General features: G+C 38.3%; 1 protein-coding gene across 2 annotated transcripts; it reads right to left on the reverse strand.

The window, feature by feature from the left end:
* Positions 1-1,245: 1,245 nt before the first annotated feature.
* NEK3 (NIMA related kinase 3) lies at positions 1,246-14,307 on the reverse strand. 2 transcript variants are annotated; one of them, XM_031056796.1, is made up of 16 exons: positions 14,162-14,307; positions 12,719-12,935; positions 11,832-11,925; positions 11,492-11,589; positions 10,368-10,451; positions 9,702-9,769; positions 9,497-9,583; positions 8,453-8,507; positions 6,675-6,875; positions 6,263-6,332; positions 5,618-5,664; positions 4,636-4,735; positions 4,077-4,217; positions 2,911-3,045; positions 2,115-2,241; positions 1,246-1,533 (listed from the first exon to the last, which is right to left on the reverse strand). In XM_031056796.1, exons 2-16 carry the CDS (start codon positions 12,833-12,835, stop codon positions 1,467-1,469), a joined length of 1,491 nt encoding a protein of 496 aa, XP_030912656.1. In that variant the 5' UTR covers positions 12,836-12,935; positions 14,162-14,307; the 3' UTR covers positions 1,246-1,466. The 2 variants fall into 2 exon arrangements, with proteins under 2 accessions (XP_030912656.1, XP_030912657.1); XM_031056797.1 differs by having other exon boundaries at positions 1,297-1,533; positions 4,077-4,199.
* Between the last annotated feature and the right edge of the window lie 83 nt (positions 14,308-14,390).

Here is a 14,390-nt window from a genome sequence, read left to right on the forward strand (position 1 = left end):
GGGAGCTTTATTTCCCTGACACAAACCGCCCCTCCCTCCCACGGACACGGACTTGGGGTTTGCGTGGCCAGTGGTAGGAGTGGGGTGGCCCGAAAGGAAATCTCGACTGCCTCAAGGTCTTGAATCCTTGGTGGAAACTCACCTACCAGCCTGTGTGCAACAGGGGAGGTGAGGTATGAACTGGCTCTACACCAGAACTATAGATTTCCTTAAGCTTTCCTTGTGTATTATTCCTAATATTATTTATTACAGGGACGTAGTCCACGACCACTTTCCCAGGAGAACTCTGCCAAGAGCATTTGTGCTCTCCCTTGCCACATTTTTCTTGTAAAGTGTCTATTTATGACTCAGTAACCAGAAGAGAGCCCAAACTTGACATTGCCCATAGCAGCAAGAGTGTGTCTCTGATCAAAGTCAGAAAATTTGTCCTTATTTATGAATACATTTGCTTCCTTTCACAAATGCAGTGGCATATAAAAACTCATTTCATTGAATCAAGGCAAAAAAGTTCAATCTCAAAGAATTTTCAGGTATTGATAATGGCACGACTAAGGCCTCAACTATTTATCACAGCTAAATGTTTCCCATAATATGCCTTCAAAGATGATTTATACATACGCATGTATTGGGTTTGTGGGGCAGGGTTTTGGTGGCAGAGAGGAGCTACAGGCGTGGCATCTGCCAGAAGCTTCCCATGTTGGACAGAGCCAATGCCAGACAGCTCCAAAGCAGTCCCACCCAACTGTGTCCCCATCCATGCCCCACCCTCTCTCCTTCTCTGATCTGTTATCCCAGAGACCACCACTGCTGATGGGCTCAGCCTTGACCAGTGAAGTGAAACTGAGTCCAGGAAGAAGGGAAAGTAGGAGAAAAATGTTCTAAGGTTTGGGCTTATGTTTCATTACGCTGCTCTGATTTGGTTGGTAATAAATCAATTTCCTCATGTCAAGTCTGTTTTGCCTGTGACAGTAACTGGTGAGTGATCTCTGCCTGTGCTTATCCTGACCCATGAGCCTTTCATTACATTTTCTCTCCCCTGCTCAGTTGAGAAGGGGAGTGACAGGGAGGCTTTGGTGGCACCTAAAATCCCCCCAGCATCAGCCCCTCACCACAATGCTGCATTTCATTATGTACTGAGGAAAAACACCTTTATACCTTCTCAGCGTGCTACACCATCTCCTTGAAATATTGCAAGAGGACAATTTGAACAATGCTATAATTCAACTGAACATTTCTGCAAAGCCATTACCAACTCCAAACATATTTAATACATGGACTTGTTTAGCTATCTGCAAGTGTTCTTTCTAAAAAAGTTTATTGTGCATTTTCCAGCCTCAGTTTTGTGATACAGAAAACATGCCCACCCAGATTTTTTTGATGGAAATTACTTAATGAATAACCAGTTATTAACAAAAACTTGGACACCAGCACATCTAACTTCACTCATCGCAGGTAAATTCAGGTTTTCAGTCACTCTGTTTCAATACCATTTGCAGTTCTGACACCCAGTCTGGGTCATCTTCCTCAAAGTCCCTAAAAGTAGATTTCCAAAAAATGTTATTTTGAAAACCAAAACACAACTTTATAAATCTTTAATTGCTTTTTTCCCCAAAAGAAATTACCTTGTAATTAGGATAAATTATGTTAAAAATATCAGCACGAGAGACTTACTTCCTGCCCCACTGTGACTAAAGAACCAATATGGTTCTTTATGCTTCTCTATGGAATTTACAAAAGTAAGTTTTATCAAAAGCAAACACAAATTAATATATTAAGAGACTGCAAATGTGTTGATAATTGACAGCCTGCAGCTGAACTGCAGCAATACAGGCTGAGGTAGCCATCTCTAGGTGCCACAAAAATAAACAGTGACACAAACTGAGATTCTGAGAATCTGAGAACCAACCCCAAAACATACACACATCCAAAAATCACAGCATTTTTGTTCATACATTGTAAGATATCAAATGCTAATAAATTTCAATTTCATTATGTAAGAGAGGGATGAATTTAGATGCTGAGAAAAACATTATTTTTTTCAGGGGAATGTTGTTATGGAAAAATCTCTGAGAAACCAAAGAAAATGTAAATGCAAGGACACCACTTGGACTTACGTGTCATCTTCATCAGATCTAGGTTCAAGTCTCTCAGAATCTACGACAACAGCTTCATGTTCACCATCTACTTCATCAGACACTTTGCTTTCATCAGAAAGTGGACCTCTTAATATGTTTTCAGAAGCTTTGAAAATATAAAAATTAAAATGTCATCAAAATATTTTAATTTTTAAAGTAAACTATTAAGAATATAAATACGAAATAGTCTAATTCATCCCCAGTTTGTAGCAGATTCCAGGACAAGTTGTTACCTATTTTAGGTGGGAGGATAAACTAGTAAGGCAACTGAAGTGCAGAACAAGCATTTGTGACTGTGGCTGTGCACATCTGCAGACTACAGCTGTCTTCAGCTGTGCCATCTGACCATCCTGCCCTCAAACCAGGGCAGCACTGCCTCAGTGAGGGGGGATTTACCTGATGGGGCTACAGCGCATTTCCCTAACACACACACCACACAGCTCAGCGGGAGGGAGCACACAGCAGGCGTCTGTGCTTTGTCACCACTTCATTCAGCTGCTGAGCTGCAAGTGGAAGTCCATCATGAGGAGCTGTAGTGGAGATGTACACTCATGAATTCCAAACTTGGCTTTTTTAAGTCCACTTTTCATTTGGTCAACTTAAAAAACCCAAAAACTAGCCTGTTGTGATATGAACCCAAGTGAACGATCTGTACACATAGGAGAAAACAGAAAAAAATAAAACAGAAAACATATGGGGAAAACAGAAAAAAATAAAAAAGTCTTTATTAATAAACCTGTTTGCAAAAATGTTTGCCCAGAAAATGGGGATTTACCTGGTGTATAAATTGTGTATGTTTTAAATGCTAAGCTGACATCTGCATTGCTGAGCATGTCCATCAGGGTCTGAGGGGGTTCCTTGTTCCACTGCTTCCGTGGCTTATTTTCACTGTAGTTTATAACACCACCACCTGGGTATAAAAAATCATTCATAAATGCTATTTACAGAAAATTGCATTAGCAGCGTGGATTACATTCAAGGTCACATTCAAGAGAGAAATGAGAAACAGGAAGAAACAGGAAGAAAAGAGTCTAGATAACTCCATCTGTCACACCACTGTCCTCTCAGCAAACTGAGGAAACAGTGGAACCTCCTTGTGGCCAGGGGGCCCACAGGAACTGGCTGAGGGTGTGAGGAGGCAGTGTCTCAGCAAACTTATGTGGTGGCTCTGCAAGTCTCAAAATGAAGCCTGAGGCTGTTTCCGTGCCTTTTAATAGTAAACACTTAAATACATGCATTCCTCTCTCCACTCTCCTTGCCCTGTGCATAACTATCATATAACATTCCTACTTCAGCTTGGGAATTTCCTGACTACTCATATCTTGATTATTTATTTCTACAGCATTTATTCACATTTACCTAGAACACATATCCAGAATCACATTAAATAATCATAACAATTGCATCAGTGAGGGGCATTTTAAAATTGAAACCTTTCTCAGAAGAAACCTCATAAGTATTTTAATCAAAAGAAAGAAAAGTCTCTGCCTCACATCTGAGGTACATCATTGATAGTTCTTGTCACTGGCCTTAACCTGCATGTTAAATCACAATAAAAGTAGAGGTGTAGATGTTTTATGCTCCCAATAGTATGCTGTACTTGAAAGACAGGTGGTTGCATCCTGCACCAAATGAATCCCTTACTGCTACCTCCACAAATGGTGTATTAAAAGGAGGACTGTAGGATAATTTCTTAGAGATTATTATAATTTTACGGTTGCTATTGTTATCTGTCAGTTTCATCACTCTCTGCAATCTTCCTGTCACACAAAAACATAAAGAAATTCTCTTCAGCAGTGAACTTTTTGAGTGTTCGTTAATGAAGTATTTTAGAATTATTTTAATGTAATTTTACACATGTCATGTAAACTTTTGGCTTTAAAAATCTGTAAAGAATCACTGACATTACTTGAATTAAAAACACATTTAATTAAATCTTACTTTCAGTCTCTTCAGGTGTAAAACTGGAAGAAAGCAAAGATGCATTTTCCAGGACATCCAGCACAGTATTGGATATCCTCTTTTCCCATTGCCTTCTGTGAGTGTGTGACAGATCAGTACTTCCTGGGAGGACAGCAGAAACTGATATTGTAATGGTAACAAAAAAAAAAAAAACAAAAACATGATAACCAGCATCTAACTTGATTCCATGTCCAGACTGCCCTGTTCAGGCAAAGCAGTACTATGAATCACTTAACTAGCAGTGATGTTTGATTCTATGGGTGCAAATCTCAACTGGAAAGTGCTCCCCATACATTTACTCTATTCCAAATGTTTTCAAACAGTCATTTTTGATTACTTTGACAAGAGAATTTTAATTTTTTTTATCTCAGATGAGCAGTATGAATCAATGTACTTGCAGAAGTAACTAATGGTGGCATAGTTTTGTCTTGAGTAACCTGAGACTAGTTTGAGCCACCTATTTAAATGGCTGTATCACTGACATGTAGACACCAGTACACAGAAGGAAGTGCATCAGGCTTAAAACTGTAAAACTTACCTTCTTGATAAGATTTCCTTTGTTTCCTTGTGCCTTCACTCAAACCCTCAGCATTTTTCCTTTCTAAGGGGCTATGCTTGCTACCTTCATCTTTCCTTTGCTTTAAAAGAGTAAAGTCTTCATTAATTATTATCCTTGTTGTCAAAAAAGACAAGCAATCATATTAACATGGCATTAATTATTTCAGTTTTGCTATGAAATACCTGGTCTAAAGATTGGAAGATTTGAAAACTAAACCACTAACATTTTGAAGCCAACTGCAATTGCACCCTACCTATTATTGCACTGTATTTCACACTGAGTGCTCATGACAGACAACTTCAGTTTCTGAAGCTAAGCACACACAGTTATTTGATATAATTTCTCTTTGGGGTTTTTTCACATTTAAGAACACAAGCAATATAAATTATTTACATTCTCAGGGAAAACAAGATACACCCAAATATTAAATTTCTCAGATTGACAAGTCTGTGAAAAGAAAATAAAATAAGCCCCAGGGCAACATGCTTTTTAAAAATATACTGAATATGGCTGAGTCAGGCTATGGTAACGTATCCATAGGGGACATCTTGGCCACCTGTGACTTAATTCTCCTCTCCTGAAATCTCATATGGGCCCTAGAACCTGGTGACAACTATGTGCAGACTAGACTGTTTCCACAGTAGCCAGTTCTAAATGTGTCCCAAAAGCAAAGAAAATTTATAATCTTTTGCAGTATCAAAAAAAAAATAGAAAGACAAGAGAAGTTTATTTTGGTTGGGTTTTGTTTTGACAGGGTTATAAAAAATCCACTTTGGAACTAAACTGAACATGGGAAGAATCAAAAAGCATGGTGGGAAACACACAGGAAAACTGCAATTTGAACACTAATAGGCTGATTCATGGTTTAGCATAGGAATAATTTTCATTAGAAAATTTTCTATAATGCAGAATATTCTAAATTACTAAAATACAAATGTTCTATTTATATTTGAATACTTACTCTATTTTCTGTCTTATTGTTTGAGCTTCTCCCAGCCATGACACTACCTGACAGATTAACAAACAGATCCAAGAGTTAACAACTTTAGCAAACATTTGTAGTAAGGTAGTATTCCAGAGGTATGATAGCAATGCCACTGAACCAAGCAATGACAATTATGTGACAGCTTCTTCACACTTCTGACAGCACAGCTCATTCTCAACAGTCCTGCTTCTATTCTGTTCCAAATGGGCACTAATTGTGGTGTAGCTAAATTTATGCAGAAGAAAAACGTCCAACATTCTCTCTCTAAAAATTAAATAATGAACATAACATGCTTCACCATATTCTGGGAAAGAAAGAACTGTTGTATTTAAAATAAATGCCACTGTTAAAAGCTTTGCTGATTCTAAAACTGAAAAGTTTATTTCTAGCACAAGTCTTAAGACTTACAATAGATATATTGCAGCTTAGCACTCCACTTATGCTGGAATATAAATTACACTCTTCAAGCATTTTTCCACGCAAGTTCAATAATATTAGATTTTGAAATAATTAAAAGTAGATTTGGACATATAATGCTAATGTTTCATAGATGTAGTTAAGATCTTATATTTCCTACTCATTTTGTCATTCCTTACATCAACAAAAATGTTACTGACTTACCCTTCTGTCTTGCTGCATTGCCTGCAGGTTTCTTGGTTTCCTTTAATATCTGCTCAAACTCATTTGCAATCTGAAATGTGTATGAAGAGATACAAGTACTGCATTGTTTTAAAGTTCTTCAAATTATTGCATATACTATTTGTTAAAAACAGACTCACTATACAAGTGCACTGTTCCAGTTAACAATATCTAATTTTATCAGCATCAGGCCAACATCCAACTTTAATTTTCCGAAGAGACATTTTTAAAAACTCAGGTTTTCTGCTAAGTCTACAACTGTATGTATTTCAGAGTAGGACGTTCACAACACTACTTTTTATAGTTATACAATAACAAACTAGAAATGAGAAGGATTTAGTATCTAAAATGTAGATAGTACTGCTGAAATGCAGAGACAAAGAATACACCATACCTCAGAAGGCAAACAATTTTTCACAAGTTTGGTTAGGCAGCCTCTTGCAAGAATAGTACTGGCTGATGGACGATTCTGGGGATTTCTCTTAAACATCTGTTTTATTAAGTAATGAAGCTCATAGGAATACTGAGATGGAAGTGGATCATAGGACCCTTTGCATATCTTAAGGATGAGATGTTTCCAGCTGTTGGCTTGAAACTGCATTTTAAATAAATTAATATTAGAGTACAGAGTTTAAGCATAAGGTAAAAAGTAGCTGACATAATTTAAGATAACTTCTACAACTGAAAAGCAGATAGGAATTACTCTTATAAATTTATGATTGTTTGAATTTTATTTGTATAGAAATCAAGTTCATCAATTCATATACTTGAGATCAGACATGAACTGCAAGTGTGAAACAGTAAGCTCAAAACTATGAAGACTTTGAATTAAAAAAATTCATCAAAAGTAGCCTGTAAAAGCACAAACATCCTCTTGCAAATCTAATGTCTGAGAACTTCTAGCTCTCATGCAGGAAGTTTCCTTGGATTACACCCCACTGGCTTGGCTGCAGGGTGCCAAGCATCTATGCAGTGTCATCTTTTGTATGACCTGTCACAGATTATGCAAGAACATACGTGACCATCACATCAAAGCAGACACATAACTTTTCCATACTGCTAATAAGGGAAGAATACTCCCTCCCTGGAACCCCAGCTCTGAGCTCTGCCTCAATAGCCCTGACACTGCCAAAGACTTGCCACAGACCTACTCAGGCTAACACAACCCTATGCACAGGCTCCCTTATCACTCAGTAACATCAGTGTAAGCTTCCACACTCTTGCACAGCCAGCACTTGCAGCTGTGGAGAAGCTTTTGTTGATACACTGGATGTGAACAATGCTCTCAGGCATATGTGTCATTCTTGGGTCTCTCCTTTGCAGGGTCAGGAGCTGGGACTTTGATGATCCTTGTGGGTCCTTTCCAAATCAGAATATTCTGTGGTTCTCTGATTTCAAGATACAGTATTAGCTCAATGAAAGAAAACTGCTGCTTATAAAAAACTAAGACAAAATGACCTTCAATTAGGATCTCACTTTCCTGCGAAACAAACACATAATAAGGGTTCTTATTTTACCTACGAGTCTGAATAGAGAAGCCAGAGGATGTTAACACATAAGAAACACAGCAACAACACTGTAAAAGATAGTGTCCCAGAAATGACAGCAAGACTGAATAATTCATCAAGGTCCCCACTGTTTGAAGAGGAGAATGGTGCTTGGACAGTGATTTGTTTGATTTGAAGAACAAGCAAAGGTGTATCACGGATGCAAGCGATGCAAAATGCCTCCTGCTTACTACATTTTGCTGTACTTGTACACAATATATTTTTATTAGCAAAGATTTTGAGTGTCTTTGTCACTATGTCCTGGGATTATCTTGATCCTGCAAAATGCAATGCTCTTGCAACTGCAGGTATCTGGAACCACCCTGGCAGCTGCTGGATTCAGTATGCCCACATCACCTCACCGATATTGAGGAAAATTAACCAAATAAAAACCAGATTGTTTTCTAACAAATTTGAAAATAGAGTCCTCTACAGAAGCATGCAGTAGGTCCTAAGAACTGCTGAAACAGAAGTATATAGTGGAGGAGGTATAGGAAGGGTAGAGCAATACTTCCCTCTTTTGGAAGCAGAGCAAGCACTTCAGTCAACTCTATTGTACAGCTAATTGCTAAGTAAGTTTCAAGGAATTCCAAAACTTTTCTCATGGCAATAAAGCTGTACTTACCGGGTGTTTTAGAGTGCACAGCTCATACAGAATACACCCCAGAGACCATATATCACTGTAGATATAGAGAGAGATGAAAAACTTTCAGCCAGAAATTGCAATCTAGTATCTTGCTTAAAAGCATGAGATTTAATCTGTGTACACAACTGAGCTAAATAAGCTAAAAATAAATGTAAGTAACAATAAAAGACAATATAATTATGTGTTTAACCTCTCCTGTGGAAATGTTCTTCCTTATTTTATCCTACCCTGATGTAAAAGAAGATGACTGTCACACAGTGGTAGTTGGCTTTTCATTCCTAGGGTGTCTTTCAAGTAATTTGCTCCAACAATATTTATCCTTCTGCACTTGAAAGCCTTCGTATTCTATGGCCCTTAACATCAAATGGGAGCCACATAATCCTGAGAACTGGAATTCTGGCCCTGCCAAAAAGAATTCTCTTACTGAGAAAAAACCCCATCATTTTCCACCAAAAGTGAGTACTGCCATTTGCACAAGAAGCAACTTGAACTGTAGAAGGTTTCTTACCTCCCCTGGAAAATCAATCACAGTTCTTGCATAAGGACCAGAATAACTGGGCTCTCTAAACCTAAGTAATCCATTCTGTGCCATTATCCTTACATTATCAAGACTGGCATGAAGAGGTTAAAAATCATCCATCAGCCATCATCCAAACAACCATTCCCCCAAAAATAAGATCAGCAAAAAGATGTCAACACATACTTATGTTTGTGGATATATACACACAATACATACACACAAGTATGTATGTATGTATGTATTTACTTTCCCAAACAAACAGAGATCTGCACACTGTTTTTCAGACTTCTAGGACTAAAAATACTGTGCTCTCAGCTACCTAAGAAAAGAGGAATTTATGCGCTATAATCCTAAAAAATTGTAATTACTTCTTTGTAAATTTTCTTCGGCTCAGTATCTTCTCTGAAACAAATATGGATAAGACACATAGCCAGATTGAGATAGCAATAAAAAACCCCATCCATTAGTAAGGCATTATTTGTGACCACTGAAAACACCAGTACCTTTTGTTGTTGTATGGCAGACTTTCCCATATTTCTGGAGGTACATAATAAGGAGTTCCCACATAGGTGCAAGCGTATGACATTGGACTATGAAACAACAAAGAGGAAATGCCAGGTGAGAAGTAATGATTTATGAACTCTGTACTGTTTGTCAATGCTAAAATAAAACTTGACACCACTGAGATCAGCTGAGATGTCCACATACTGTGCAAGAAGGCGTGCAGATCCAAAATCTCCCAACTTGACTTTTCCACTTTGAGTGAGGAAGACATTCTGCATTTCAAGAGCAAAGATTAACACACTTAAATATTCTTCCATGAATCATGTCTGCAGTTTGGATATACAGAAAATACAGCAATACCCACTTCTGATATTTTGTCTTTGTATTTCTTTTTACTTGCTTCTCCTAATACTTCCACCAAAACAGAAAGCTTTTGTGGGCCTAAGGCCTCAGCATCAATAGCAGAGGAAGAATCAGAACTTAGAATTGCCTTAATCTCTATGCTATACTCAAACCAAGGGTCCACTTTCTTCTGAATTTCCCTCTTTCTGAGGGAAGAGCAAAAAAGAAAAATTGTGAGGCAAGATATTTGCAAACTGCATAATGCATACACTTTTTCATAGTTCTGTAGTTCTTTTAAGTTATATACAGTGTCACAAGCAATTGGTGCTATCAGCAGTGTGGATATGAAGGATATCTCCTCACCCACAGTATTACATCACCCCATGCACTCAACAATTTCATTTACATGATATTTTTGGCCTTAATAAAAACCACAGAACTTAGCAGTCACAGGAAATTACAAAAAAGAAGCTTTAACTTTTGCATGCAGAAGAGTTTATTAATGACAACAAAATTTGCTCTGTTCACCTTGGATTTTATATCCCTGTGTAGCACACGTTTATCATGGATGTGCTTCACAGCCAGGCACATCTGCACAAACCAGTGAAGGATCTGAAAAAGAGTAGCTGAGAGTTATAACAGCTCAATACTCAATATAATGAATACTTTACTAATAGATTAAAAAAAATTAGGAAAGCAAAAGCATATGCAGAACATTTGGGTGTAAAAAGTAACTGCAGCATAACAGCCTCCAACCAGCATGAAAGACTGAGTTCTTTAAAACAGATTATATTTTAACATTGCAGAAGGAATGTTTATTACCTGTGTCCAGAAAGTTCTAATAATACATAGCAACAATGAAGCTGGGAATCACTACCTGGAGCTTTAGCTCATGGTCATTTTATAAAGAAGTTAACTAAAGTTACACAGTAAATTGGCAAATAGATAAAAAACCCAAACCACCAAATAACAAGCAAAACCAAAACTCACATGGAAATAATGCACTGTTTCAAAAAGGAAACGTGTTCCTTTCTAAGTACGAAAGAAAACTCTTAAACGTTATAGAAAATCTAACTATTCAATGAGTTGAGGTTTCTGGTCCTTTCATTTTAATGAAGGTGATGCTCCTAACTGTAGCAGGAAGTAGCTTCTATTCACTACAATGTCCCATTGAACCTTCTCCTAAGTAATTTTATAGCTTCTCTGGTAAAAGGAGTTAGCACATACTGAATGGTTTAAACTAAATGGTTTAGCTGCTACATAAAAACCAGGCATTTATTCTCCTGGTTAGCTTTATTTATCTTACCAGAGCAGTTTGTTCACTTTCTGTTTGCAGTAGTCATACTATGCTTTGAATTCTGCCTGAATTGTTGCGTAAAATTCCTACTTAATTGCATACAAACCTGACTGGTTTTCACGCTATGTGAACAATTTTCAGATACAAGTAGCAATTTCTTTTTTTATTCCTTTCAGTCCAATTCTTGTCCTGATCTGCTGGACACTATAAAAGAAGTAATTCTCCAGTTCTATCTGTAAGTGACTTTGTTTCATCAAGATGTTAGCATGTCTCTAATTTGGTTTATGCAGCATGCTTCAGTTTACATGGAAAAGGATTCCCAGCCCCCTTGGTTCAAAACAATGTATTTTCTTACCATGTCTTCAGGGAACAAATTTCCTCCTTGGTGTTTAATCTTTTGCATTAGATCTCCATCATCACAATATTCCATCACTATATACAGATGTCCATTAGCTAAATTTTTGGTAATTTAAGAATAATTAGTATTTTTATTAGCAGGATATGTATTGATTTTTTACTACATGTAATATTTTTTACTCGAAAGCTCCAACGACATGCTATGTGTTATGTTACAATAAACATGTATTTTGTTTATAACACATACTATAAACAAACAAAAAAAAAGAAATTAATCTCAATCCCTGAGGAGTATGCAACTTCAAACAGATAAAGGAATTTAAATTTTTTATACTTACCTTCAAATGATTCTTTAAAGGCAACAATATTTGGATGTTTCATTTTAGCCAAAAGAACAGCTTCCCTCCTAGAATTCTCTACACCAGATGAAGACTGAAAATATAAACACACTTACTATAAATTTCACACTAACAAATGTTCAAGTATACACATAAAGTGCCTCACTTTCCAAAGAAAAATATTTTAAAGAATTGATCTTCAGTTATTTCAAGTCATTTAGAAAGTTTAAAAGCCCCATCTTTTCAATCTATGGTTTATTACTAGCTGAAGACTTCTTTGGGTTTTTGGGGCATTTTGTTGGGTTTTTTTAATTTGAGAGAATCTTTTACTATTTCAATTAATGACTTTTTCTATTTTAAAAGGGCAGAACTATATAACAAAGCAGCACACACTGACTTTGAAACAGCTGACAGCCTGCATGAACTCAGTATAAGGCCAAGTGCCCAGGTCTTGCTGAGCTTTGGCCTCAGAAGCCAGTGCCTCCCATTTTGTGACATTTAGCTTAGCTGAGTGTAGAGAATGTAACCCAAGTAGCTGATTACCAGCAGTAATACGACACTAATTTCCTCATTAGACATTGAAGATGAAATTTGCATTTTAGTGAAATCAATGGCAATCGAGCCAAGGGCATCAGTGGGAACAGGGAACATTCTAAGCACCTTCACACCTGCTACACTTCCCAAAATCCCAATATTTAACCATGTACTTCACTTAGTACCAACAACATCAGCTCAAGATCTAGTTATACAGTAACCATACCACACACCTGTCTAATACACAAAACTCTCAGAAAAACCTTTCAGCGTTTTAAAAATACACTCAGGATTTTTTTTAATTTTATTTTTTTTTTAAGTGGTGGGTGAGGCGATGTTTGGGTCACACTTACCATTGGAAGCCTTACTTCCTTCATTACATACTTTTGGTCACTGATTCTATGATGAACTAGGAGAGCTCTGCCAAAGGATCCCTCTCCTAGTACTTTCAACATGTTGTATCCTTCCATTCTTTATACATTCAGTTCCAACACTTTTCTTCATTCACAGGATTATCTTCTAAACTTTGTCAGTACCTTAACATTTTTTAAATTTATCTCTTAATATAACCTGCATGAAAAAAGACCCAAACAAAATAACAAGAAGGAGTGATAAATGTGGGTACCTACCTAACTGTCCAGCATTACCATGACACAACTTCACTGCACTGCTACCTTGATTTTACTGAAGATGAGGCCTCCAGAAAGTAAAATTTGAAACATTATAGTACTATTTCTTAATTATTTTAATTTAAAATGCTCAATCTCTTCAAAGATGTCAGTTATAGACTTGCAACTTTGCATCTTCTTTTTGCTACCTGCACTCCTGCACGTGGTTTCACAACACTAAAGAAAACTCACAGGAATATTATTTGAAACAAGCTTAAAGCTTCCAGTGACAATTCTCACCTAAAACAGCCTAAGCAAGATCAAACTGGTAAAAGTTACTGTACAAAGACTTCAATAACTGGCAGATATAGAATAAAATATTTTAGTTGCAAGGAACCTACAATGGTCATCTAGTGCAACTGCCTGACCACTCCAGGGGTGACCAAAAGTTGAACTAGCGTGACAGTGGCATCATGACAATGTTTCTTGAACACTAACAGGTTTAGGGCATTGACCACCTCTCAAAGAATTCTGCTCCAATGTTCAACAACCCTTTCAGTAAATAGATGCTTCCTAATGTCTAGTGTAAACCTTCCCTCGTGCACTTTTGAAATGTTCCCAGTTGTCCTGTCACTATGTTTAGACTATATCAGGGGATCACAGAATCAATGAGGTTGGAAAAGACCTCTGAGACCATTAAGTCCAGCCCCTGATCCAACACCATGTCAACTAGACCATGGCACTGAGGGCCACATCCAGTTAAAACCCTCCACGGATGTGACTCTACCACATACCCGTGCAGCCCATGCCAATCTCTAATCACCTCTTCTTCTATGAAGAGAATCTTCCTGATATCCAACCTGCAAGTCCCATGGCACAGTGCGAGGCTATGTCCTCGCCTCCAATACTGAGCTTAATCCCAGCCCTCCTGAGAGCTCCCTCAGCTGCTGAAACTCGCACATGATCCCCTGTTCTGCTACAAACACATCTCCTGCAGGATGTCTCATGCAGCAGGGGCTTGTTATCCTTTTTTCAAAACCTTGGCGCTTTTAAGTCATCCTCTGTGCACTGTGTGCTCACACGGTATTCTAAGGAGTTGATGAGCTCTTTGCTTCCTCCAGCTCCTTTAGGCTGGAGAGGAGCAGCCCAAGCCCGGCCCAAGCCCCCCAAGCCCCGCTGGGGACTCACCTCAGCGGGCCGGGCCGAGACCAGCGGGAAGGCCCCGGCTCTCCGCCGCCGCTCGCCCCGGGCTGCCCGCGCCCGCCTGGGGGCGGGAGCCAGGGAAGGAAAAGGGCGGTGCTGGCTCCGAGGCCGGGGAAGGAGGGCGGTGCTGGTCCAAGGCTGGGAAGGAGGAGGGCGGCGCTGGCTCCGAGGGCGGTGCTGGCTCCAAGGCCGGGGGAGGAGGAGAGCGGCAGTG

The sequence above is a fragment of the Geospiza fortis genome, unplaced genomic scaffold (assembly GCF_000277835.1).
Source record: "Geospiza fortis unplaced genomic scaffold, GeoFor_1.0 scaffold194, whole genome shotgun sequence".
Taxonomy (NCBI): Eukaryota; Metazoa; Chordata; class Aves; order Passeriformes; family Thraupidae; genus Geospiza; species Geospiza fortis.